Source organism: Phyllobates terribilis, unplaced genomic scaffold, assembly GCF_046119375.1.
Source record: "Phyllobates terribilis strain yellow unplaced genomic scaffold, ASM4611937v1 Scaffold_5__5_contigs__length_657084704, whole genome shotgun sequence".
In the NCBI taxonomy this organism is placed as follows: domain Eukaryota; kingdom Metazoa; phylum Chordata; class Amphibia; order Anura; family Dendrobatidae; genus Phyllobates; species Phyllobates terribilis.
The window spans coordinates 296,342,487-296,368,980 of record NW_027362765.1 but is presented as its reverse complement, the minus strand read 5'-3'; the positions used below and the strand labels follow the sequence as shown (position 1 = coordinate 296,368,980).

General features: G+C 46.5%; 1 protein-coding gene across 1 annotated transcript in view; it reads right to left on the bottom strand.

Annotated features, from left to right (window-relative positions):
* ZDHHC5 (zDHHC palmitoyltransferase 5) overlaps positions 1-26,494 on the bottom strand; it is a 77,871-nt gene that overhangs the window by 2,846 nt on the left and 48,531 nt on the right. The window contains exons 5-11 of the mRNA XM_073684352.1: positions 13,066-13,238; positions 11,179-11,281; positions 10,981-11,072; positions 10,034-10,166; positions 6,661-6,784; positions 5,599-5,678; positions 459-889 (exon numbers count right to left, since the gene is read on the bottom strand). Of these exons, the coding sequence (XP_073540453.1) occupies positions 459-889; positions 5,599-5,678; positions 6,661-6,784; positions 10,034-10,166; positions 10,981-11,072; positions 11,179-11,281; positions 13,066-13,238 (1,136 nt within the window). The remainder of the gene's footprint in view (positions 1-458; positions 890-5,598; positions 5,679-6,660; positions 6,785-10,033; positions 10,167-10,980; positions 11,073-11,178; positions 11,282-13,065; positions 13,239-26,494) is intronic.

Below are 26,494 nucleotides of genomic sequence, written 5' to 3'. Positions count from 1 at the left end.
AAACATGGCCCTTCAAAATTGGCCCTTATATACTGGCTCAACGCCCCCCACCCCCCGTTACTCCATTCAAAAGTAGCGGCACTGAGACATTCAAGGAGAAACTACTGTAGACCAGAAGACTTTACACTATATTCCCACGATGAGTATTTGGTTACTTCATTGTTTTCATTGCGTTTTTGACGCTGAGGTTTTTGTCTCTTTTTGTTGTGTCATGATTTAAATAAAGCTGATTTGTTTTTGATACTTCCTGGTATTTGGTTTTGACAAAACTTTATTGATATAGTCATGTGCAGATTACATGTGTGGATTTTCCGAATCTAATGCAATTGTTTGGGGAAAATCTGCACATAAAACTCAGCAGCGACAAAAATGCACCAAAACCTGATGGTGAGAACATCACCTATGGCTGCCCAGACTCAAGAGGACATGAACATGGAAGGCACGAGCATAACACTTACTTTAACGTCAACAATGGCAGAGCTGCGGCATCAGTATCTACCGGACGATGGTGAGTGATTCGTGGCTTGCCGTAACGGGGGGCAATTGGCGGAGGACAAGCTGGTCGAAGGCGTTCTCGAGCTGAGAGATACGGTGAAGAGTATCCAGCAGTTTCAGGCTCGGTCTCATCAGATGGGCTCAATAGACTCTGGTAGGACAGGCTGCCATTCTGTGTCTGATTTAGACTCTTGTATGAGGTGGACGTTGTTCCTTCTGAAGGAAGAGATGGAAGTGGTGCAGATGTCCCTGTGGCAGAGCGCAGACTGGAGGACCGAGCTGGCGGTGCATGGCATGAGTCTGCTTCTAGACTGGGTTCTGAGCGAGAACTTGGAGGACGAGACAGATCTGAGTTTGGCATAGGGGAGTCCTGCAGGCTGTCTACACGGGGAAGCTGAAACAAGACAGAAATAAGGATAATAACTCCATGTTGCCCAGTGTCTACCTGTCCTGAGCATTTGTGGACTATTTTATACATTTTGTCAAGGACTCCCTGCTTCTGCAACCAGACTATCAGGTGTGACTGCTCACTCCAGAGCTTGCAGCATGTTGATAAAGTAGCTTAACTTCAGTAAAGATCTTGGCGCCAGGTGGGAGTGGGGACATAGCTACAAGAAGTCGGACTTGTTTTGTCAGGCCTAAGTTCAGAGTGATTTTCCTATCATGTTGGGAATACCCATAGAAGTGAGTGATCAAAGCCATTCACAGTGGTGGGAGCAAGAGGCCCTTTCTCAAGATAGATGATGGTCCCAGAGGTTAGTCCCACAGCAATCAGGAATTTATGGCATGGCCTGACATTGTCATTACAACTTCTGGGTGAGAAGCGCTCAATGGAAGGGGGAGTGCACCGACATCCATGGAGATTCATCTGTACATAGAAATATCTAAGATTGGAATGCCCCTTTAACCTCTTCAGGACCCAGCCTATTTTGACCCTAAAGACCTTGGCATTTTTGTCAATTCTGACCAGTGTCCCTTTACGAAGTAAAAACTCTGGAACACTTCAACGGATCCTAGCGATTCTGAGCTTGTTTTTTCGTGACATATTGGGCTTCATGTTAGTATTAAATTTAGGTCGATAATATTTGCGTTTATTTGTGAAAAAATCAAAAATATGGGAAAAAATTTGAAAATTTTGCAATTTTCAAATTTTGAATTTTTTTTCTACTAAACCAGAGAGTGATGTGACACAAAATAGTTAATAAATAACATTTCCCACATGTCTACTTTACATCAGCACAATTTTGGAAAAAAAAAAATGTTGGTAGGAAGTTTGAAGGGTTCAAAGTTCATCAGCAATTTATCTTTTTTCCAGCAAAATTTACAAAACCATTTTTTTAGTTACCACATCACATTTGAAGTCCCTTTGAGGGGTCTTTATGACAGAAAACACCCAAAAGTGACACCATTCCAAAAACTGCACCCCTCAAGCTACTCAAAACTACATTCAAGAAGATTATTAACCCTTCAGGTGCATCACAGGAACTAAAGCCACATGGAAGAAAAAAATGAACATTTTTATTTTTCGAACAAAAATTTTCTGTTACCCTAAATTTTTTAATTTTCACATGGGTAACGGGATAAAATGCATCCTAAAATTTGTTGGTCAATTTCTCCTGAGTACACTGATACCTCATATGTGGTCATAAACCACTGTTTGGGCACACGGCAGGGCTCAGAAGGGAAGGAGCGCCATTTTACTTTTTGAATGGAAAATTAGCTCCAAAAGTCAAATTGCGCTCCTTCTCTTCTGAGCCCTGCCATGCGCCCAAACAGTGGTTTATGACCACATATGAGGTATCAGTGTACTCAGGAGAAATTGACCAACACATTTTAGGATGCATTTTATCCGGTTACCCATGTGAAAATTAAAAAATTTAGGCTAAAAGAAAATTTTTGTGAAAAAAAAAGTACTTTTTTGTTTTCACAGATCATTTTGTGAAGCACCTGGGGGTTCCAAGTGCTCACTATGCATCTAGATAGGTGCCTTGGGGGGTCTAGTTTCCAAAATGGGGTCACTTGTGGGGGAGCTCCACTTTTTAGGCACATTAGGGGCTCTCCAAACGCAACATGGTGTCCGCTAACAATTTGAGCCGATTTTCCATTCAATTTGTTTGCGGACACCATGTCCCGTTTGGAGAGCCGCTGTGTGCCCAAACATTGGAGCTCACCTACAAGTGACCCCATTTTGGAAACTATACCCCCAAGGCACCTATCTAGATGCATAGTGAGCACTTGGAACCCCCAGATCCTTCACAAATTAATCCGTAAAAATCAAAAAAGTGTTTTTTTTTCCACTTTTTCATTTTTATGAATCAATTTGTGAAGCACCTGGGGGTTCCAAGTGCTCACTATGCATCTAGATAGGTGCCTTGGGGGGTCTAGTTTCCAAAATGGGGTCACTTATGGGGGAGCTCCAATGTTTGGGCACACAGCGGCTCTCCAAATGCAACATGGTGTCCGCTAACAAATTGTCGGCTCAAATTGTTAGAAGACACCATGTTGCGTTTGGAGAGCCGCTGTGTGCCCAAACATTGGAGCTCCCCCACAAGTGACCCCATTTTGGAAACTAGACCCCCCAAGGCACCTATCTAGATGCATAGTGAGCACTTGGGACCCCCAGGTCCTTAGCAAATTAATCCGTAAAAATAAAAAAGTGTTTTTTTTTTCACTTTTTCATTTTTATCAATCAATTTGTGAAGCACCTGGGGGTTCCAAGTGCTCACTATGCATCTATATAGGTGCCTTGGGGGGGTCTAGTTTCCAAAATGGGGTCACTTGTTGGGGAGCTCCAATGTTTGGGCACACAGGGACTCTCCAAACGCAACATGGTTCCAATTTGTTAGCGGACACCATTGTGTAGTGCATGTCAGGTTGGTGTGCGGTGTGGTATATTGTAGTGCATACACCACACACACACACAATCTCATACACTACAACACACACACACACCAACCTGACATAGCCTCCTCAGCTGAGTACGCCCTTGACTGGGATGAGCGGGACGGGCGGGACATTTTGTGTGCTTTGTGCGTGTGTAAAAAAAAAAAAAAAAATCAAAACTTTATTATAGTGTGAGTGTACGTGTGTGTGCTTGGTGTAACCTTCTGCAGTCACGTGTGGGGCCGGTCAGGCGTAGGGGGCGGTCAGGCGTAGGAGCGGGCTGAGGAGATGGAGGAGCCAGAAGCAGCAGCAAGGGGGGTGATCACTGGGGCAGGAGCCGGCAGCAGCAAGGGGGGATGGAGGCCGGCAGCATCGGGGGGTGATTACTGGGGCAGAAAGGGGAGCAGGAGCTGGCAGGAGCAGGGGGCTGATTACTGGGTTTTCGGGGGGGGGGGTGATCACTGGGAACAGGGGGGGTGAACACTGGGGGAGGGGGTGATTATTGGGAGGTGGGGGGTGATATCACTGGGACTGGGGGATGGTGGGTTTGATCACAGGAGCAGGGCATTTACACTGAGCCTGCTGCTGCTGTGATCACAGTCCACCGGCTGTCAGAAGGAGAGCAGCAGCCGGTGGATGAAGACGTGGGAGAGGGAGCGGAGGTCGGGGTGCAGGTATGAAAGTGGAGGGGGGGTGGAGAGGGGGGCGGGGGGTGGAGAGGGGGGGGGGGGTCGGCAATACTTACCGCTGATCAGCGGTGGCAGACGCAATCCACAGGGTCCGCAGCAGGGGGTCCGCAGCAGGGGGTCCGCAGCAGACGATCTAGGGTTGGGAAGGTGCTGGGAGGTTTCAGCCATCCCTCCATATCTGATTGGGGCTAGTATCCATGTGACGCTAGCCCCCCAATCAGATCTGGGGGGAGGGGGGGAACCGAGGTGACACTCCCCCCAGCCAATGGCTGATGCTGTAAGCATCAGGCAATGCCCAGATTTAAATATTACACCAATTTTCATTGGTGAAATATTTAATTCATACCGATTGGCAGTTTCACTAAAAGTGAAAATGAAACAGCCAATCGGAGGGGTCCCAGGCACGGGGGGGGGTTAATCCACCCCCCGGGGGGTCGACTTCAGGATGTCCAGTTGCAGTAGCAACTGTGACACCTGAGCGACCCTGCTCGCAGGCGCTGCAGGGGCTCTTTCCCTCCATGTCACAGACGCTGTGACATGGGTCGGGAAGGAACTGTTTTCCATGTCACAAACGGTGTGACACGGGTCGAGAAGGGGTTAAGGAGGTCTACACAATTACAATAACATGGCTGCTGTAGCAGTATCAAACCTGTCGGGTTGTGTCCAGAACTGCAGCTCAGCTCCATTAAAATAAGGCCTCATTTAGACATTGCTATTTCTTGTACAAGTCCTGCCCGTGATTTTCACAGCTAGAACTCATCCCTATTACAGTCTATGGAGCTATTCACATCTCTGCATATTTTGCAGCCTAGATCATGGAGACATGTCCAATTTTGATCTGAGAATCAGATCAAACTTGCCAATGCAAACCTAGGGGTCCATGAAAAAAAAAAAAAAAATCAGACCGTGCTCTGATGGCATCAGAACGGTTTGGTATGAGAGGCTTGGGAAACCTTTATCTGCTTTTTTTTCACCCAAGAAAAACTGATAAAACTTGGACCAAATTCTGATGGTAAAAACGAACAGTGACCAAACTCTGATGACAGTCTTATCAAAAACACTGATGAATCTCAGCCCAATTTTTACATATGAAAAAAGTCGCTGATGTCTGAATGAGCCCTGAATGTGACTAATGCATTACCACATACATCCTGTGGACAGGAGTGGTGCTGTTTCTGAAAGAGTAGCAGTCAAGTTTAGCAGATCCTGTCCTATGCCTTTAACATGAAATAATGCTCATCTATATACGACCATGGCCTGATAGCCAGACCTTTGGCAAGAGGAACCATCTTAAAGGCCTGCTGAATCATATAAAAGAATCTTGGACAAGGCCATTTTCAAGGTTTTCTGTTGTGCTAATAAAGGACATTAGAGTCAGAAGTCTCCAGCCTGAAATGGTTGATAAAAGGGTATAGAATATATTACACTTAACACCACAGCAAATGCTAAACTGCAGAAAGGACTCGAGGACTAGCATTTCTCCAACCAGGAAGATGTAGACGAGTTAGAACATATCCAAATGGTATCTCACCTTTGAAATGGGTGCTGGTCCACCACTTGCACTGCTGAAGCCCGGCCGAAATCTATACATAGTAGGAGTAGGTGGGCTCTCTGTGTTCAAAAGGGAATTGTCTGGTTAAAAATTATATAAGTTGCCAAAATGAACACCACACACATGCAAAACAAATAACACCCTGCATGCTGCCATAAAGAGTATCTAAACTTTATTGTTTGAATTCATTATCCTCCAGGCATTGCAAAGTTATGATTTTTTGTAACATACTTCATTACCTTATATTTCTTTTATACTTTATTACCTTCTTTTGCTTCTTTATCCCCCAAATACTATTCTGCATTCCTATATCAATGCCCAATGTATGCTCCTTTAGAGGCTACTTTCATCTGCTGCTGGAAACATCCATACACTGCTTTCAATCAATCAGTGAATAGGACTTTGGCCACGGCCCCACTATCAGTACTTGGTCAGTATTTTTTCTAAGGAGTGGGTGATAAATGCAGAATTGGCGACTTGTTTCTATTATACCTTTTCTCTGATTGTTCCTCACCTGGTTTTGGCTCCTGAGAAAAAATACTGACCGAATACGGATAGTGGGGCCGTGGCCTTCGTCGTAGACTCTCTGGTCCCCATCCTGTACTCAAGACAGAAGGATTCTCATACAAAAAAATTTTTGAGTATAGTCTACGGATTCTTGTTGAGCAGCAATTGAAAGGGGATTCTCAAGGAGCATGACTCCGACATTGAAGCAGGGAAGAGAAGGAAGCAAAATAAGGTAATGGAAGTATATTACAAAAATTCATAAAATAAAAAAACACGGCATACTCAGGGGAACAGTGGGAATAAAATTATAGCAAAAATTGGCCACTTTTCACCTGGTTACAGGTAATCTTAAAGAGGTATTTCATAGCTAATCGATGCACTTCACTCGTTAGGGTGTAGAACCCAGGAAATCTTGGTGAATATTGAGAATGCCATTAGAAGACTGCAATAACTGGGATTTTACTGAATGTGGCATCATTATGGACTCAAACCACAGGGAGCACTAATAGGACGGTGGCGCATCAAGTAACTCACCTTCTCTGTCCCCCAGGCTTAACTGGCCTCGCAGTCCGGTGTAGCGACTCAAGTCAGGTTTTGGTGGAGGTGGAGGTTCAGCATCGGCTGACTGAGATTCTGTCAACTCCAGACTGCTCCGGGACTATAAAATGGTAAAAAGAGGGATAATGTTAGAAATGGTCTCATCATAGAATACTGGCAGTGTAGTGAAGACCACCGTAACCGCCTCAATTCATCACTCTGGTCACGTCGGTGACGAGACAACCCTTATAAAGAGAACTACTTAGTAATTACTTGTCAGTCCCATGACATAATGCCATAGTAAGCACTGTCACCTTATGTTGCGATATAAAAGTGCACACTCTCAAATCTTTCTATTGCACCAATAACAGAAAACTTTCAGCTTCACTTCCCCAGGTATTGAAACGGTTAATGGAGGACGCAGATCCCATACTTGGTAATGCATGCCATATACCGTGTTTCTCCAAAAATAAGACATGGTCTTATATTATTTTTTTGCTCTGAAAGCTTATTTTCAGGGGATGTCTTATTTTTTCCATAAACAATCCACAGTTATTCTTGAACAAAAAAACAAACAAACATTTATTGAAATATAATAATGTCATCATATTCTGGAGCATCATTCTAACTCTCCAAACCTTGAATTCCATCATGAATTTCTTGAGATCCTACGGTATTTCCTTTTCCCATGAATAACAATCTACATTAATTGGTATTCATGAACAAAAATCAACATTTTATTCCAACACGGTCACTTCATCATCAGCGGAACTTTCTAAACCCTGAATACGATTGTGAATTTCTTGTGACCATAGTCTTTAGAATCAATGGCCCCAGATTCTCAGGTCTAGCAATAGCTCTTTCCTTAAATGAGCACCTCTTGTCCATGTAGCCTGCTGGTAGCGCATTGGCAACACAACCGTCAGTGATTTTCTCCCTTGAATTCTTCACCCAAGTCACAACCTCTTGCAGTCTAGGCTTCACAAAGTTGCAACGCTGAATCCTCTCCATTCTACTTTCAATGTAGTCATTAGGTTCCATGCATAAATGGTCCCTGAATGGCTCGTTTATTGCAACATCAAGAGTCTGGAGATAGGCAGTCAGTCTATTTTTCTCTCGTGAAGGAAGTTCTTCATGTCTTCAGCGCGGTGTGTACTGGCCGAATCCCAGACTAGCTGGCCTCTTTGGCCACCTCGCAAAACAAGTGGCATAATTAAATCGACCCATCTCCTTATAACTGCTTGTGTGAACCAGGCTTTTTTGGTTTGAAGAATATAAATACCTGAAGCAGGTTCATCTTCTCCTTCTTGCCCTTAGTAATGATTCGAGGTGGGACTTTAGTTCCATCCAGACGAATTGCCAAAATCCAGGTAACACACGCATGTTAATAAGCAGTGGGGAGAACGTAGACTGAGGAGGCACCTCGCTGATCAATTCTCCTTTGTGATCCTTGGTCCATAAACACTACAGCTTCATCCATAGCAATCATGTTGGAAAGTTGGTATTGAGAAAAGATAATCCCACCAAGAAAGGACTTGAATGCAAGTGCACATTCAATAACGTCAGCATCACAGTGTTGTGGATCTTCTTGGAGACAGTTCACATTGCTGAAGGAAGCTGTCCAGCCACTGATGTGATGCTTTGAGATCTTCTGGGGATATTTCTAATTGTGGTGGCATTGTAAGGGCAGGTTCTTGAGTGTCAGCCCTGTGCACAACCAAAGCCTTTGTTCTCCTATCAGCAACCCTTTCAAAGACCATGTCTTCTACCTCAGGCACCTGATCCACACGTGCGCTTCTTAGCACTTCCCTTGCACACCTGTTTGTTGAGGTTATCGTCCTCTGCTCGCCATATTTCGGACCATTCGGACATCTAACATCTTCTTTTTGCAGAAGGCAGTAAGATTTTTGGCCAGGGAGTCCTCCACGATTCCATGCTTGTATTCGACGGAATAGCTTGTTCTTTTTTAATTCATGTTGTCCGTGGGTCAAAATGTACCGTACGAGTACGGTATACTCCTTGTTCCTCCGTTTATCGATACATACGGTACTGTACCGCAGTTAACGATGGACGTCTATACATCAAGAAAAGCAGAATCAGTAAAAAAGTATCCAGGCAGTTACCGCACGGGTATACGGTACATGTAAAAAGTTACACAGATCTACGGTATTCACAAATGAGGTGTAGCCGTGAATAAATTATAAAGTGCTCCTCTTGTTTTTAACCTTTTGTGATATTTGATACAAGTAATACAGATTTACCTTTATAATTTATTCATGGCAATATATTTGTGAATAGGTCTTTTTCAATGCTATCGTATTTATAGCCACATTTATGGTAAAAAATTTCCACTACTTATACTGTAATTACATGATACTTATACACCATATATAAAAAGACTTCTAGTCTCCCTAATGCTTTTCTCTGGTGGCTGAATTTTTGTTATGGTCAATGTAAAAGAGTAAATACATCAGGACCCTTCATCAAGGAAAGCAGAACCCACCCCCCAAAAGAATCACTCACCAGACCCCAAACAATTACAATTGGCAAGTGCCATTGGTGGATGGGCTCTCACACAGATCTGCGTCACTGTCCGGTCCCCCTGACAGCGGTTGGCTCCCCCTGGTGACCAGAAGCAGTATCGCTCACCCTTGGGAGCGGAGTGATACTGGTATCCGATCTGTGTACGAGAGCTGCAGAGCAATGTAGCTGGTACGGAGAGGGACCCGAGAGTAACGCAGATCTGTGCGAGTGCCCACCCACCATCGTCACTCGCCAACTCTAATTGTTTGCGGTCTGGTGGATGCAATTCTATTGAGGGGGGGGGGGGGGGGGTCTTCTTTCTAGTTTCTATTGGGGGTGTCTACTTTCCTTGATGAAGGGTTCTGCTGTATTAACTTTTTTAGCTGCCTGGAAACTTCCTTATTGAACTGTACCTAGGGCTCATATTTGGAGTAGGGCTTATATTTTAAGCATACTCCAAAAGTCCTGAAAAATCATGCTAGGGCTTACTTTTGAGGTAGGTCTTATTTTTGAGGAAACAGGGTAGTAGACCGATAAAGCAGATCTATCGGATGGTGCTAGTTTGGTAACATTAATAAGTAGGTCCATATAAAGTGACAGGTGTGGCTTCTCCATCTCCTGCGATGCATTATATGCGTAGTTGCTCTGGGGTTGCCATGGTAACTAAGAGACTTTGCAAGAATATTCATCATGTGACCTCATCTCTCCTAAGTGTAAAGGTCACAAAGCAGGATGGTCATCCTGAGCTAGCAGGATAATGTTACCATGGCAGCTCCACAGCCAGCAGATACAAGCAATGCTGCCCAAGTTAGGTTACAAGAAAGAGGGTTCCTTGGAGACATCATACCTGGTAGTGTTGAAGAGGGCTCTGTATACCATTATCCAGTATTTTAAGGCCAATCTGACTCTCCGACACTTCAGGTCGTAAAAATGGAGGGGATACAGGCAAAACTGACTGATTAGGACTGCGCTTTATATATCTGAAAAAAAGAGACAACATATCGGCATATTATACACAGGCTTACATTCACCGAGTCTCAACAAACAACCCAGAGAACTTTATGTCCGAGTACAGAAGCGATCCATCAATTTAAAAACATATTTTATTAGAACACAAATTAAAACACAAAAATGTATACAAAAGCAGAATGGCGAGTAGGGGTTGCTGAAAGAAGAAAGCTGACGGTGAAACGCACGTCGGGGTGAGGGGACGCTGACCATATACTTCATTTTCCTGGGATCACTGCTTTATTTAAGGTATTTGATTATTTTCGGTTCACTATTTATCTGTCTATACAAGCATGGTTTACACTGGGATGTAAGGGTGTATGGTGGAGCACCTTCCAGCACCTTATTTATATACACAGCCATTTAGTGGAGCTTTTACTTACCTGATCTCCACCCAACCCATGCTTGTTTTGAATTCATTGTGTGATATACCTGATTAATCAGTTAGATACTTAGCATAGCATCATGGTATGCTTCCATCAGTTAAATGCGCTATATGTTGTATAACATTGGTTTATGGATTGATGTGATAAGAAATATTTTTTGATGTTTACAGATCCCTGGGTATTATTATTTCATAATTATATTTCTATTTCATTGGAAATATTTCAGAGTCCCCTACGCTGCATTTTTTTTTTACATTTTTGTGTTTTCATTTGTGTTCTAATAAAATATCTTATTGGCAGTCTAGAAACAGTTAGTATTAAATTCTCCTGGAGTATTCCTTTCTGTTGGAAATGTAGTGTCCCATCTCTAAAGTGACAGAAACCAGGACTAAAGACCTACCTGGGTGGTGGAGAGCTACAAAGTACATGGCTCACATTCCGACAACATCCATTACTAAAAGGATTAACTCCTCCTCGGAACTTTCCAGTGACCTTTAGGATAGTAGAAAAAAGTAAAAATCAAGGATCCCACGCTGACTAACACATACATTGAACCTACAGCAAATTATACATTAGTACATTATAAAAGGGTTCTGACCTGCTCGTTTGTCGTACGACCTCGGGAAACCAGAACAATATGAAATCCTGTGAGACCAGCCACGGGAAAGAAAAATAGGCCAGCAACGCACATGACTGAAATACTGAGACTGTGTTAAGAGAAAAGAGCTAGCAATATTGTTGTAATAATAAACTAGGTAGAGTAGGGATTGGAGGAATAAATCAGGTATAGTAGGGACTAGAGGAAATACCAAGCTACAGTAGGAATTGGAAATACCAGATAGAACAGGGGCTCGAAAAATAAATCAGCTACAGCAGGGATTGAAGGGATACACAAGGTGCAGTAGGGATTGAAGAAATATCAGGAGAGTACCAAATCAGTTATAGTAGGGACTGGAGGAATATATCAAGTACAATAGGAACTGGAGGAATAAACTAGATACAGTAGGGATTGAAGGAAAACAACTAGTACAGAGGTGATTGGAAGAATAAACTAGGTACAGTAGGGATTGAAGGAAAACAATCGGCACAGCAGGGATTGTAAAAATAAGTATATAGTGGGGACTTGAGGCATTAGGTCATTCTATACTTACTGTACATTATATATTTTCTTATGTGATGATGCACAATAAGCATTTCGTTTTGGGGTATTCTCTTTGTAAGGGGGAGGAGGGTGGGTTGGGTTTTGTATTGTCCGTGTTTTTTTTTTTTTGTAAAATGTAAAAAGCTTTCAATAAAAAACATAATTAAAGAAAAAAAGATCTGGTATGGATTGTTGTAATAAACAAGCTATAATAGGGAGTGGGGGAATAAACCAGGTATTGTAAGTATTGGAAGAATTAACCAGATACAGCAAAAAATAAAAATACACAAGGTAAAATAGGGATCAAATAAATAAAGCAAGGGTTGTAGGGATTGTAGGACTACACTAGGAATAATTAGGTTTAAAAGAATAAACCAGGTATAATAGGGAGTGGAGACATATACAAGTTACAATAGGAAGAGGAGAAATATACAAAGGTGCAATAGGAAGAGGAGAAATATACAAAGGTGCAATAGGAAGAGGAGAAATATACAAAGGTGCAATAGGAAGAGGAGAAATATACAAAGGTGCAATAGGAAGAGGAGAAATATACAAAGGTGCAATAGGAAGAGGAGAAATATACAAAGGTGCAATAGGAAGAGGAGAAATATACAAAGGTGCAATAGGAAGAGGAGAAATATACAAAGGTGCAATAGGAAGAGGAGAAATATACAAAGGTGCAATAGGAAGAGGAGAAATATACAAAGGTGCAATAGGAAGAGGAGAAATATACAAAGGTGCAATAGGAAGAGGAGAAATATACAAAGGTGCAATAGGAAGAGGAGAAATATACAAAGGTGCAATAGGAAGAGGAGAAATATACAAAGGTGCAATAGGAAGAGGAGAAATATACAAAGGTGCAATAGGAAGAGGAGAAATATACAAAGGTGCAATAGGAAGAGGAGAAATATACAAAGGTGCAATAGGAAGAGGAGAAATATACAAAGGTGCAATAGGAAGAGGAGAAATATACAAAGGTGCAATAGGAAGAGGAGAAATATACAAAGGTGCAATAGGAAGAGGAGAAATATACAAAGGTGCAATAGGAAGAGGAGAAATATACAAAGGTGCAATAGGAAGAGGAGAAATATACAAAGGTGCAATAGGAAGAGGAGAAATATACTAAGGTGCAATAGGAAGAGGAGAAATATACTAAGGTGCAATAGGAAGAGGAGAAATATACTAAGGTGCAATAGGAAGAGGAGAAATATACAAAGGTACAATAGGGAGTGGAGAAATAAATGACAGGGCGGGAGTCACAAGGGCACAGATGAGCACCACAGGGTCATGTGTAATAATCCATCTACATAGACACCACTCTGGTAGGGTCAGATAGAAGGATACGTAACAGCTGCTGGAATGTCTCGGAGCTGGTCTGGATGTCCTAATGTATAGAAAAGGCCACAGATGAAGACGCTCATTATGTGCAATGTCAGAGACACCAGGAAAAGGAAGAAGTAGCGGTAGTTCCGACGTCCAATACAGTTGTTTACCCATGGACAATGGTGATCAAACTCCTGCAAGGAGAAAGAATACAAATCAGCAGTGGTCAACCATCCAAATCAAGGCAGGAGCAAATGTGGTTTTGTTAGGGCATATGGAGGTCATGCAGGGAAGTCCCCCACTCAGGAACCAGAGAGCCACTGACAAGAAGTGGTTCTCAATCTAGTGTTTGCTAGGGGTCTAAAGCCCCTCATACACATTAGACTAATATTAGCTGAACCCATTGATATTGACAGGTTTGCCTGACTATATAGTGTGTATGGGGGACATGGACAATTGCTTGTCAGGGGAGTTTAAGGGGTTGTCTGGCCTTGGGGTACAAGCTTTCAAGCCCTCTATTTGAGTAGCAGGCACATGACCGCAAGTATGTGATTTGGATACATGCGGTCAAGTGCCAACTAGATGTGCACGGCCTCGATCAAAACAAATGTACTGAGTGAGGCCGGACACATCTAGTCAGAATGTGGCCGAAAGTATGCAAATCCCATACTTACTGTCACATGACCGCTTGCTGTTGGCACTAGCACTGGAGATTTCTCTCACAAGGTGACTGCAGACTTGTATCATAAGGCTGCGTGCCCACTATGCGTTTTTCAAGCGTTTTTGCCATGGAATTTACGCAGCGAAAACGCTTAAAAAACGCTTGGTAATACGTGCTCCATGTTCCCCAATGATAATCCGCATGTGCTGTGCACATGCTGCGGAAATTTCCACTGCGGATTATCATTGCGTAAAAATACGCAGCATGTCCATTAATTTTGTGGACACGCAGCGTAATCGCCGCCATTGACTTGCATTGGACCGCATGACATCCGCATCACTGTATCTGCACATGCGGATATCACACGGTTCAATGTGCGGATATGGTACCCAGGTCTGGAGGAGAGGAGACTCTCCTCCAGACCTCAGTACCATAGAACCTGTAAAAAAAAAATAAATAAAATAAAAAATAAAGATTATACTCACCTTCTGATGTCTTCCCGGTGTTTTCTCCCCTCCGTTTGGTCTGCTGTATGGGTCGCGGTGTTGTGAAGGACCTGCCATGATGTCATTGAGTCATGTGACCTGTCACATGACTCAATGACATCACCACAGGTCCTTCACACCACCGCAAGCCGCCAAAAACACCGGACGCAGCGGAGAAAACACCGGGAGGACATTGGAAGGCAAGTATAATTTTATTTATTTTTTTAACCAACGTGGTCACACTACTATAAATCCATGCCGGTTGCATGGATTTATATAGTGTGAACAAGTTGTCAAGCACTTTTCCAAGTGATGCTAAAATCGCTTGGAAAGCGCTTGATAACCCGCATGCAGAAATGCATGCAAAAACGCTTGACAAACGACTTTACCTGGCGGGAAAAAAGCATGTAAAAACCGCATGCGTTTTTTCCTGCCAGGGAGAAGCGGAAAAAATATGCAGCATTTCTGCATCGTGGGCACATAGCCTAAAGCCCCAGTCTCACATAGCAAGATCGCTGCCGAGTCACGGTTTTGGTGACGCAACAGCGACCTCACCAGCGGTGTCGCTATGTGTGACACTTTGCAGCGATCAGGCCCCTGCTGTGAGGTCGCTGATCGCTGCAGAATGTCCTGGACCTTTTTTTGGTCTTTGCCCTCCCGCTGGCCAGCACACATCGCTGTGTGTGAACAGCGGGACCAATGATCAGGCTGGTAACCATGATAAACAGTGGGTTGCTAGGGGCGCACGCGCACTTAGTAACCCGCTGTTTATCATGATTACCACTCTGTTAGCGGTAACCTCCCGCTCACCATAGCAGAGTGGTAACCATGATAAACAGCGGGTTACTAGGTGCGCGTGTGCCCCTAGTAACTCGCTGTTCATCATGGTTACCAGCCTGCTCCTGCTTCAGCAGACTGGTAACCAGAAGAAGGACATCGTGGAAAGATTCTTTCCACGATGTCGCTGCTCCCCTGATCGTTGGTGAGCCTGCTTGTTTGACAGCTCACCAGTGACCACATAGCGACGCAGCAACGATCCCTGACAGGTCGTATCGTTGTCGGGATCGCTGTAGCGTCGCTAAGTGTGACGGGGCCTTAAAGCCGGACAACAATTTTAAGGATTTGGATTGTCCAATTTCAGAATGCTGATCGTTTTGTTCTCCTGAAGATAAGCCTCTGCCAGACATATATTCTGGTATTGGCTCTCTCATAGAGAACACAGGAGTGTTCAGCTGAATGAGTGCTCCTGTGTATTGGAGAGACTGCCAAGATAGCTGTCGAAGGATCAATCAGTCGAAGCATCATTAGTAAGCAAGCTCATGTGTATAATGGGCTTAAGGAGCCCATCAAGGAGTCACTGTGGTGACTCTCATACTAAAAGGTTGTAGGATAAGAGATGTATATCATGTAAATATAAAGCACGCATTCTTAGAAGCCAACATTGAAATGTCTTTACAACCTGTGGCTGGAAGGATGAATATTAACAGGACCATTTGCTGCAAAGAAAAAACTAAATTTCTAGGAAGGGTCTCTGGACATTAACATATTACATCAACCCTTAGTCTCCTGAGGAATGAAGTGTCTCTAAGAACAAAGCTGGTCTCCAATGTACAGTGGCTGTGATTGCTGGACAATGCCATGGCCTTGGGCAGGAATAACCAGTCAGGTGAGCTGTGATATCACCCTCTAAATGACCCTTGAATCTCTAATCCATTTAGGAAGGTATGGACATCAGCGGCCATGTTATTGTTCCTGGAGAACTCCTGGAAGACAATGACCTGATTGGATGGTACTATTGTATGGAAGTGTTAAAGGGATGGGAATAATATGGGCTTTGCTTCAGTGTGTGGCTGATATATAAAAGGTAGCACACAGATAATTAGGCAGTTCCCATCTTCCACTACCTTGCCCTATAACATATTCCCTTTCCTTGTACCCTTGCCCTTTAGAGTCCATTTACACTGAATGATTATCTTGAATAAGTTTTCCTAGGAGAGATTGTTTCACAATTATCGTGAACTCTAAACAGGCTGCAAAACGCTTGTCGGGTGAAATGATCTTATGTGCAGTAAAAAAGATCATTGCTAATGGCAGCCTATCACCCTGTGTGAACAGGACCTGTGCTGTGGAGAATAATGGCAGCCTATCACCCTGTGTGAACAGGACCTGTGCTGTGGAGAATAATGGCAGCCTATCACCCTGTGTGAACAGGACCTGTGCTGTGGAGAATAATGGCAGCCTATCACCCTGTGTGAACAGGACCTGTGCTGTGGAGAATAATGGCAGCCTACCACCCTGTGTGAACAGGACCTGTGCTGTGGAGAATAATGGCAGCCTATCACCCTGTGTGAGCAGGACCTGTGCTGTGGAGAATAATGGCAGCCTATCACCCTGTGTGAACAAGAACTGTGCTGTGGAGAATAATGGCAGCCTATCACCCTGTGTGAACAGGACCTGTGCTGTGGAGAATAATGGCAGCCTACCACCCTGTGTGAACAGGACCTGTGCTGTGGAGAATAATGGCAGCCTATCACCCTGTGTGAGCAGGACCTGTGCTGTGGAGAATAATGGCAGCCTATCACCCTGTGTGAACAAGACCTGTGCTGTGGAGAATAATGGCAGCCTATCACCCTGTGTGAACAGGACCTGTGCTGTGGAGAATAATGGCAGCCTATCACCCTGTGTGAACAGGACCTGTGCTGTGGAGAATAATGGCAGCCTATCACCCTGTGTGAACAGGACCTGTGCTGTGGAGAATAATGGCAGCCTATCACCCTGTGTAAACAGGACCTGTGCTGTGGAGAATAATGGCAGCCTACCACCCTGTGTGAACAGGACCTGTGCTGTGGAGAATAATGGCAGCCTATCACCCTGTGTGAGCAGGACCTGTGCTGTGGAGAATAATGGCAGCCTATCACTTGTGTGAACAGGACCTGTGCTGTGGAGAATAATGGCAGCCTATCACTTGTGTGAACAGGACCTGTGCTGTGGAGAATAATGGCAGCCTACCACCCTGTGTGAACGGGACCTGTGCTGTGGAGAATAATGTCAGCCTACCACCCTGTGTGAACGGGACCTGTGCTGTGGAGAATAATGGCAGCCTATCACCCTGTGTGAACAGGACCTGTGCTGTGGAGAATAATGGCAGCCTATCACCCTGTGTGAGCAGGACCTGTGCTGTGGAGAATAATGGCAGCCTATCACCCTGTGTGAACAAGACCTGTGCTGTGGAGAATAATGGCAGCCTATCACTTGTGTGAGCAGGACCTGTGCTGTGGAGAATAATGGCAGCCTATCACCCTGTGTGAACAGGACCTGTGCTGTGGAGAATAATGGCAGCCTATCACCCTGTGTAAACAGGACCTGTGCTGTGGAGAATAATGGCAGCCTACCACCCTGTGTGAACAGGACCTGTGCTGTGGAGAATAATGGCAGCCTATCACCCTGTGTGAGCAGGACCTGTGCTGTGGAGAATAATGGCAGCCTATCACTTGTGTGAACAGGACCTGTGCTGTGGAGAATAATGGCAGCCTATCACTTGTGTGAACAGGACCTGTGCTGTGGAGAATAATGGCAGCCTATCACTTGTGTGAACAGGACCTGTGCTGTGGAGAATAATGGCAGCCTATTACCCTTTGTGAACAGGACCTGTGCTGTGGAGAATAATGTCAGCCTACCACCCTGTGTGAACAGGACCTGTGCTGTGGAGAATAATGGCAGCCTATCACCCTGTGTGAGCAGGACCTGTGCTGTGGAGAATAATGTCAGCCTACCACCCTGTGTGAACAGGACCTGTGCTGTGGAGAATAATGTCAGCCTATCACCCTGTGTGAACAGGACCTGTGCTGTGGAGAATAATGGCAGCCTATCACTTGTGTGAACAGGACCTGTGCTGTGGAGAATAATGGCAGCCTATTACCCTGTGTGAACAGGACCTGTACTGTGGAGAATAATGTCAGCCTACCACCCTGTGTGAACGGGACCTGTGCTGTGGAGAATAATGTCAGCCTACCACCCTGTGTGAACGGGACCTGTGCTGTGGAGAATAATGGCAGCCTACCACCCTGTGTGAACGGGACCTGTGCTGTGGAGAATAATGGCAGCCTATCACCCTGTGTGAACAGGACCTGTGCTGTGGAGAATAATGGCAGCCTATTACCCTGTGTGAACGGGACCTGTGCTGTGGAGAATAATGTCAGCCTACCACCCTGTGTGAACGGGACCTGTGCTGTGGAGAATAATGGCAGCCTATTACCCTGTGTGAACGGGACCTGTGCTGTGGAGAATAATGGCAGCCTATCACTTGTGTGAACAGGACCTGTGCTGTGGAGAATAATGGCAGCCTATTACTTGTGTGAACAGGACCTGTGCTGTGGAGAATAATGGCAGCCTATTACTTGTGTGAACAGGACCTGTGCTGTGGAGAATAATGGCAGCCTATCACCCTGTGTGAACACGACCTGTGCTGTGGAGAATAATGGCAGCCTATCACTTGTGTGAACAGGACCTGTGCTGTGGAGAATAATGGCAGCCTATTACCCTGTGTGAAAAGGACCTGTACTGTGGAGAATAATGGCAGCCTACCACCCTGTGTGAACAGGACCTGTGCTGTGGAGAATAATGGCAGCCTATCACCCTGTGAGAACAGGACCTGTACTGTGGAGAATAATGGCAGCCTATTACCCTGTGTGAACAGGACCTGTACTGTGGAGAATAATGGCAGCCTATTACCCTGTGTGAACAGGACCTGTGCTGTGGAGAATAATGTCAGCCTATTACCCTTTGTGAACAGGACCTGTGCTGTGGAGAATAATGGCAGCCTATCACCCTGTGTGAACAGGACCTGTGCTGTGGAGAATAATGGCAGCCTATCACCCTGTGTGAACAGGACCTGTGCTGTGGAGAATAATGGCAGCCTATCACCCTGTGAGAACAGGACCTGTACTGTGGAGAATAATGGCAGCCTATTACCCTGTGTGAACAGGACCTGTGCTGTGGAGAATAATGGCAGCCTATTACCCTGTGTGAACAGGACCTGTGCTGTGGAGAATAATGGCAGCCTATTACCCTGTGTGAACAGGACCTGTGCTGTGGAGAATAATGGCAGCCTATTACCCTGTGTGAACAGGACCTGTGCTGTGGAGAATAATGGCAGCCTATCACCCTGTGTGAACAGGACCTGTGCTGTGGAGAATAATGGCAGCCTATCACCCTGTGTGAACAGGACCTGTGCTGTGGAGAATAATGGCAGCCTACCACCTTGTGTGAACGGGACCTGTGCTGTGGAGAATAATGTCAGCCTATCACCCTGTGTGAACGGGACCTGTGCTGTGGAGAATAATGTCAGCCTATCACTTGTGTGAACAGGACCTGTGCTGTGGAGAATAATGTCAGCCTATCACCCTGTGTGAACGGGACCTGTGCTGTGGAGAATAATGGCAGCCTATCACCCTGTGTGAACGGGACCTGTGCTGTGGAGAATAATGGCAGCCTACCACCCTGTGTGAACAGGACCTGTGCTGTGGAGAATAATGGCAGCCTATCACCCTGTGTGAACAGGACCTGTGCTGTGGAGAATAATGGTAGCCTATCACCCTGTGTGAACAGGACCTGTGCTGTGGAGAATAATGGCAGCCTATCACCCTGTGTGAACAGGACCTGTGCTGTGGAGAATAATGGCAGCCTATCACCCTGTGTGAACAGGACCTGTGCTGTGGAGAATAATGTCAGCCTATCACCCTGTGAGAACAGGACCTGTGCTGTGGAGAATAATGGCAGCCTATCACCCTGTGTGAACAGGACCTGTGCTGTGGAGAATAATGGCAGCCTATTACCCTGTGTGAACGGGACCTGTGCTGTGGAGAATAATGTCAGCCTACCACCCTGTGTGAACGGGACCTGTGCTGTGGAGAATAATGTCAGCCTACCACCCTGTGTGAACGGGACCTGTGCTGTGGAGAATAATGGCAGCCTATTACCCTGTGTGAACAGGACCTGTGCTGTGGAGAATAATGGCAGCCTATCACCCTGTGTGAACAGGACCTGTGCTGTGGAGAATAATGGCAGCCTACCACCCTGTGTGAACAGGACCTGTGCTGTGGAGAATAATGGCAGCCTATCACCCTGTGTGAACAGGACCTGTGCTGTGGAGAATAATGGTAGCCTATCACCCTGTGTGAACAGGACCTGTGCTGTGGAGAATAATGGCAGCCTATCACCCTGTGTGAACAGGACCTGTGCTGTGGAGAATAATGGCAGCCTATCACCCTGTGTGAACAGGACCTGTGCTGTGGAGAATAATGTCAGCCTATCACCCTGTGAGAACAGGACCTGTGCTGTGGAGAATAATGGCAGCCTATCACCCTGTGTGAACAGGACCTGTGCTGTGGAGAATAATGGCAGCCTATTACCCTGTGTGAACGGGACCTGTGCTGTGGAGAATAATGTCAGCCTACCACCCTGTGTGAACGGGACCTGTGCTGTGGAGAATAATGTCAGCCTACCACCCTGTGTGAACGGGACCTGTGCTGTGGAGAATAATGGCAGCCTATTACCCTGTGTGAACGGGACCTGTGCTGTGGAGAATAATGGCAGCCTACCACCCTGTGTGAACGGGACCTGTGCTGTGGAGAATAATGGCAGCCTACCACCCTGTGTGAACGGGACCTGTGCTGTGGAGAATAATGGCAGCCTACCACCCTGTGTGAACGGGACCTGTGCTGTGGAGAATAATGTCAGCCTATCACCCTGTGTGAACGGGACCTGTGCTGTGGAGAATAATGTCAGCCTATCACTTGTGTGAACAGGACCTGTGCTGTGGAGAATAATGGCAGCCTATTACCCTGTGTGAACAGGACCTGTGCTGTGGAGAATAATGGCAGCCTATCACCCTGTGTGAACAGGACCTGTGCTGTGGAGAATAATGTCAGCCTACCACCCTGTGTGAACGGGACCTGTGCTGTGGAGAATAATGTCAGCCTATCACTTGTGTGAACAGGACCTGTGCTGTGGAGAATAATGGCAGCCTATTACCCTGTGTGAACAGGACCTGTGCTGTGGAGAATAATGGCAGCCTATCACTTGTGTGAACAGGACCTGTGCTGTGGAGAATAATGTCAGCCTACCACCCTGTGTGAACAGGACCTGTGCTGTGGAGAATAATGTCAGCATACCACCCTGTGTGAACGGGACCTGTGCTGTGGAGAATAATGTCAGCCTATCACCCTGTGTGAACGGGACCTGTGCTGTGGAGAATAATGTCAGCCTATCACTTGTGTGAACAGGACCTGTGCTGTGGAGAATAATGTCAGCCTACCACCCTGTGTGAACAGGACCTGTGCTGTGGAGAATAATGGCAGCCTATCACCCTGTGTGAACAGGACCTGTGCTGTGGAGAATAATGGCAGCCTATCACCCTGTGTGAACAGGACCTGTGCTGTGGAGAATAATGTCAGCCTATCACCCTGTGTGAACAGGACCTGTACTGTGGAGAATAATGTCAGCCTACCACCCTGTGTGAACAGGACCTGTACTGTGGAGAATAATGTCAGCCTACCACCCTGTGTGAACAGGACCTGTGCTGTGGAGAATAATGGCAGCCTATTACCCTGTGTGAACAGGACCTGTGCTGTGGAGAATAATGGCAGCCTATCACCCTGTGTGAACAGGACCTGTACTGTGGAGAATAATGTCAGCCTACTACCCTGTGTGAACAGGACCTGTGCTGTGGAGAATAATGGCAGCCTACTACCCTGTGTGAACAGGACCTGTGCTGTGGAGAATAATGGCAGCCTATCACCCTGTGTGAACAGGACCTGTGCTGTGGAGAATAATGGAAGCCTATCACCCTGTGTGAACAGGACCTGTGCTGTGGAGAATAATGGCAGCCTATCACCCTGTGTGAACAGGACCTGTGCTGTGGAGAATAATGGCAGCCTATTACCCTGTGTGAACGGGACCTGTGCTGTGGAGAATAATGTCAGCCTACCACCCTGTGTGAACGGGACCTGTGCTGTGGAGAATAATGTCAGCCTACCACCCTGTGTGAACAGGACCTGTGCTGTGGAGAATAATGTCAGCCTATCACCCTGTGTGAACAGGACCTGTGCTGTGGAGAATAATGGCAGCCTATTACCCTGTGTGAACGGGACCTGTGCTGTGGAGAATAATGTCAGCCTACCACCCTGTGTGAACAGGACCTGTACTGTGGAGAATAATGTCAGCCTACCACCCTGTGTGAACAGGACCTGTGCTGTGGAGAATAATGGCAGCCTATTACCCTGTGTGAACAGGACCTGTGCTGTGGAGAATAATGGCAGCCTATCACCCTGTGTGAACAGGACCTGTACTGTGGAGAATAATGTCAGCCTACTACCCTGTGTGAACAGGACCTGTGCTGTGGAGAATAATGGCAGCCTACTACCCTGTGTGAACAGGACCTGTGCTGTGGAGAATAATGGCAGCCTATCACCCTGTGTGAACAGGACCTGTGCTGTGGAGAATAATGGAAGCCTATCACCCTGTGTGAACAGGACCTGTGCTGTGGAGAATAATGGCAGCCTATCACCCTGTGTGAACAGGACCTGTGCTGTGGAGAATAATGGCAGCCTATTACCCTGTGTGAACGGGACCTGTGCTGTGGAGAATAATGTCAGCCTACCACCCTGTGTGAACGGGACCTGTGCTGTGGAGAATAATGTCAGCCTACCACCCTGTGTGAACAGGACCTGTGCTGTGGAGAATAATGTCAGCCTATCACCCTGTGTGAACAGGACCTGTGCTGTGGAGAATAATGGCAGCCTATTACCCTGTGTGAACGGGACCTGTGCTGTGGAGAATAATGTCAGCCTACCACCCTGTGTGAACGGGACCTGTGCTGTGGAGAATAATGTCAGCCTACCACCCTGTGTGAACAGGACCTGTGCTGTGGAGAATAATGTCAGCCTACCGCCCTGTGTGAACGGGACCTGTGCTGTGGAGAATAATGGCAGCTTATTACCCTGTGTGAACGGGACCTGTGCTGTGGAGAATAATGGCAGCCTACCACCCTGTGTGAACGGGACCTGTGCTGTGGAGAATAATGTCAGCCTACCACCCTGTGTGAACGGGACCTGTGCTGTGGAGAATAATGGCAGCCTATCACCCTGTGAGAATAGGACCTGTGCTGTGGAGAATAATGGCAGCCTATCACCCTGTGTGAACCGGACCTGTGCTGTGGAGAATAATGGCAGCCTATTACCCTGTGTGAACGGGACCTGTGCTGTGGAGAATAATGTCAGCCTACCACCCTGTGTGAACGGGACCTGTGCTGTGGAGAATAATGTCAGCCTACCACCCTGTGGGAACGGGACCTGTGCTGTGGAGAATAATGGCAGCCTATTACCCTGTGTGAACGGGACCTGTGCTGTGGAGAATAATGGCAGCCTACCACCCTGTGTGAACGGGACCTGTGCTGTGGAGAATAATGTCAGCCTACCACCCTGTGTGAACGGGACCTGTGCTGTGGAGAATAATGGCAGCCTATCACCCTGTGTGAACAGGACCTGTGCTGTGGAGAATAATGGCAGCCTATCACTTGTGTGAACAGGACCTGTGCTGTGGAGAATAATGGCAGCCTATCACTTGTGTGAACAGGACCTGTGCTGTGGAGAATAATAGCAGCCTATCACTTGTGTGAACAGGACCTGTGCTGTGGAGAATAATGGCAGCCTACCACCCTGTGTGAACAGGACCTGTGCTGTGGAGAATAATGGCAGCCTATCACCCTGTGTGAACAGGACCTGTGCTGTGGAGAATAATGTCAGCCTATCACCCTGTGTGAACAGGACCTGTGCTGTGGAGAATAATGGCAGCCTACCACCCTGTGTGAACGGGACCTGTGCTGTGGAGAATAATGTCAGCCTATCACTTGTGTGAACAGGACCTGTGCTGTGGAGAATAATGGCAGCCTATTACCCTGTGTGAACAGGACCTGTGCTGTGGAGAATAATGGCAGCCTATCACCCTGTGTGAACAGGACCTGTGCTGTGGAGAATAATGGCAGCCTATCACCCTGTGTGAACAGGACCTGTGCTGTGGAGAATAATGTCAGCCTACCACCCTGTGTGAACAGGACCTGTGCTGTGGAGAATAATGTCAGCCTATCACTTGTGTGAACAGGACCTGTGCTGTGGAGAATAATGGCAGCCTATTACCCTGTGTGAACGGGACCTGTGCTGTGGAGAATAATGTCAGCCTACCACCCTGTGTGAACGGGACCTGTGCTGTGGAGAATAATGTCAGCCTACCACCCTGTGGGAACGGGACCTGTGCTGTGGAGAATAATGGCAGCCTATTACCCTGTGTGAACGGGACCTGTGCTGTGGAGAATAATGGCAGCCTACCACCCTGTGTGAACGGGACCTGTGCTGTGGAGAATAATGTCAGCCTACCACCCTGTGTGAACGGGACCTGTGCTGTGGAGAATAATGGCAGCCTATCACCCTGTGTGAACAGGACCTGTGCTGTGGAGAATAATGGCAGCCTATCACTTGTGTGAACAGGACCTGTGCTGTGGAGAATAATGGCAGCCTATCACTTGTGTGAACAGGACCTGTGCTGTGGAGAATAATAGCAGCCTATCACTTGTGTGAACAGGACCTGTGCTGTGGAGAATAATGGCAGCCTACCACCCTGTGTGAACAGGACCTGTGCTGTGGAGAATAATGGCAGCCTATCACCCTGTGTGAACAGGACCTGTGCTGTGGAGAATAATGTCAGCCTATCACTTGTGTGAACAGGACCTGTGCTGTGGAGAATAATGGCAGCCTATTACCCTGTGTGAACAGGACCTGTGCTGTGGAGAATAATGGCAGCCTATCACCCTGTGTGAACAGGACCTGTGCTGTGGAGAATAATGTCAGCCTACCACCCTGTGTGAACGGGACCTGTGCTGTGGAGAATAATGTCAGCCTATCACTTGTGTGAACAGGACCTGTGCTGTGGAGAATAATGGCAGCCTATTACCCTGTGTGAACAGGACCTGTGCTGTGGAGAATAATGGCAGCCTATCACTTGTGTGAACAGGACCTGTGCTGTGGAGAATAATGTCAGCCTACCACCCTGTGTGAACGGGACCTGTGCTGTGGAGAATAATGTCAGCCTATCACCCTGTGTGAACGGGACCTGTGCTGTGGAGAATAATGTCAGCCTATCACTTGTGTGAACAGGACCTGTGCTGTGGAGAATAATGTCAGCCTACCACCCTGTGTGAACAGGACCTGTGCTGTGGAGAATAATGGCAGCCTATCACCCTGTGTGAACAGGACCTGTGCTGTGGAGAATAATGGCAGCCTATCACCCTGTGTGAACAGGACCTGTGCTGTGGAGAATAATGTCAGCCTATCACCCTGTGTGAACAGGACCTGTACTGTGGAGAATAATGTCAGCCTACCACCCTGTGTGAACAGGACCTGTACTGTGGAGAATAATGTCAGCCTACCACCCTGTGTGAACAGGACCTGTGCTGTGGAGAATAATGGCAGCCTATTACCCTGTGTGAACAGGACCTGTGCTGTGGAGAATAATGGCAGCCTATCACCCTGTGTGAACAGGACCTGTACTGTGGAGAATAATGTCAGCCTACTACCCTGTGTGAACAGGACCTGTGCTGTGGAGAATAATGGCAGCCTACTACCCTGTGTGAACAGGACCTGTGCTGTGGAGAATAATGGCAGCCTATCACCCTGTGTGAACAGGACCTGTGCTGTGGAGAATAATGGCAGCCTATCACCCTGTGTGAACAGGACCTGTGCTGTGGAGAATAATGGCAGCCTATCACCCTGTGAGAACAGGACCTGTGCTGTGGAGAATAATGGCAGCCTATCACCCTGTGTGAACAGGACCTGTGCTGTGGAGAATAATGGCAGCCTATTACCCTGTGTGAACGGGACCTGTGCTGTGGAGAATAATGTCAGCCTACCACCCTGTGTGAACGGGACCTGTGCTGTGGAGAATAATGTCAGCCTACCACCCTGTGTGAACAGGACCTGTGCTGTGGAGAATAATGTCAGCCTATCACCCTGTGTGAACAGGACCTGTGCTGTGGAGAATAATGGCAGCCTATTACCCTGTGTGAACGGGACCTGTGCTGTGGAGAATAATGTCAGCCTACCACCCTGTGTGAACGGGACCTGTGCTGTGGAGAATAATGTCAGCCTACCACCCTGTGTGAACAGGACCTGTGCTGTGGAGAATAATGTCAGCCTACCGCCCTGTGTGAACGGGACCTGTGCTGTGGAGAATAATGGCAGCTTATTACCCTGTG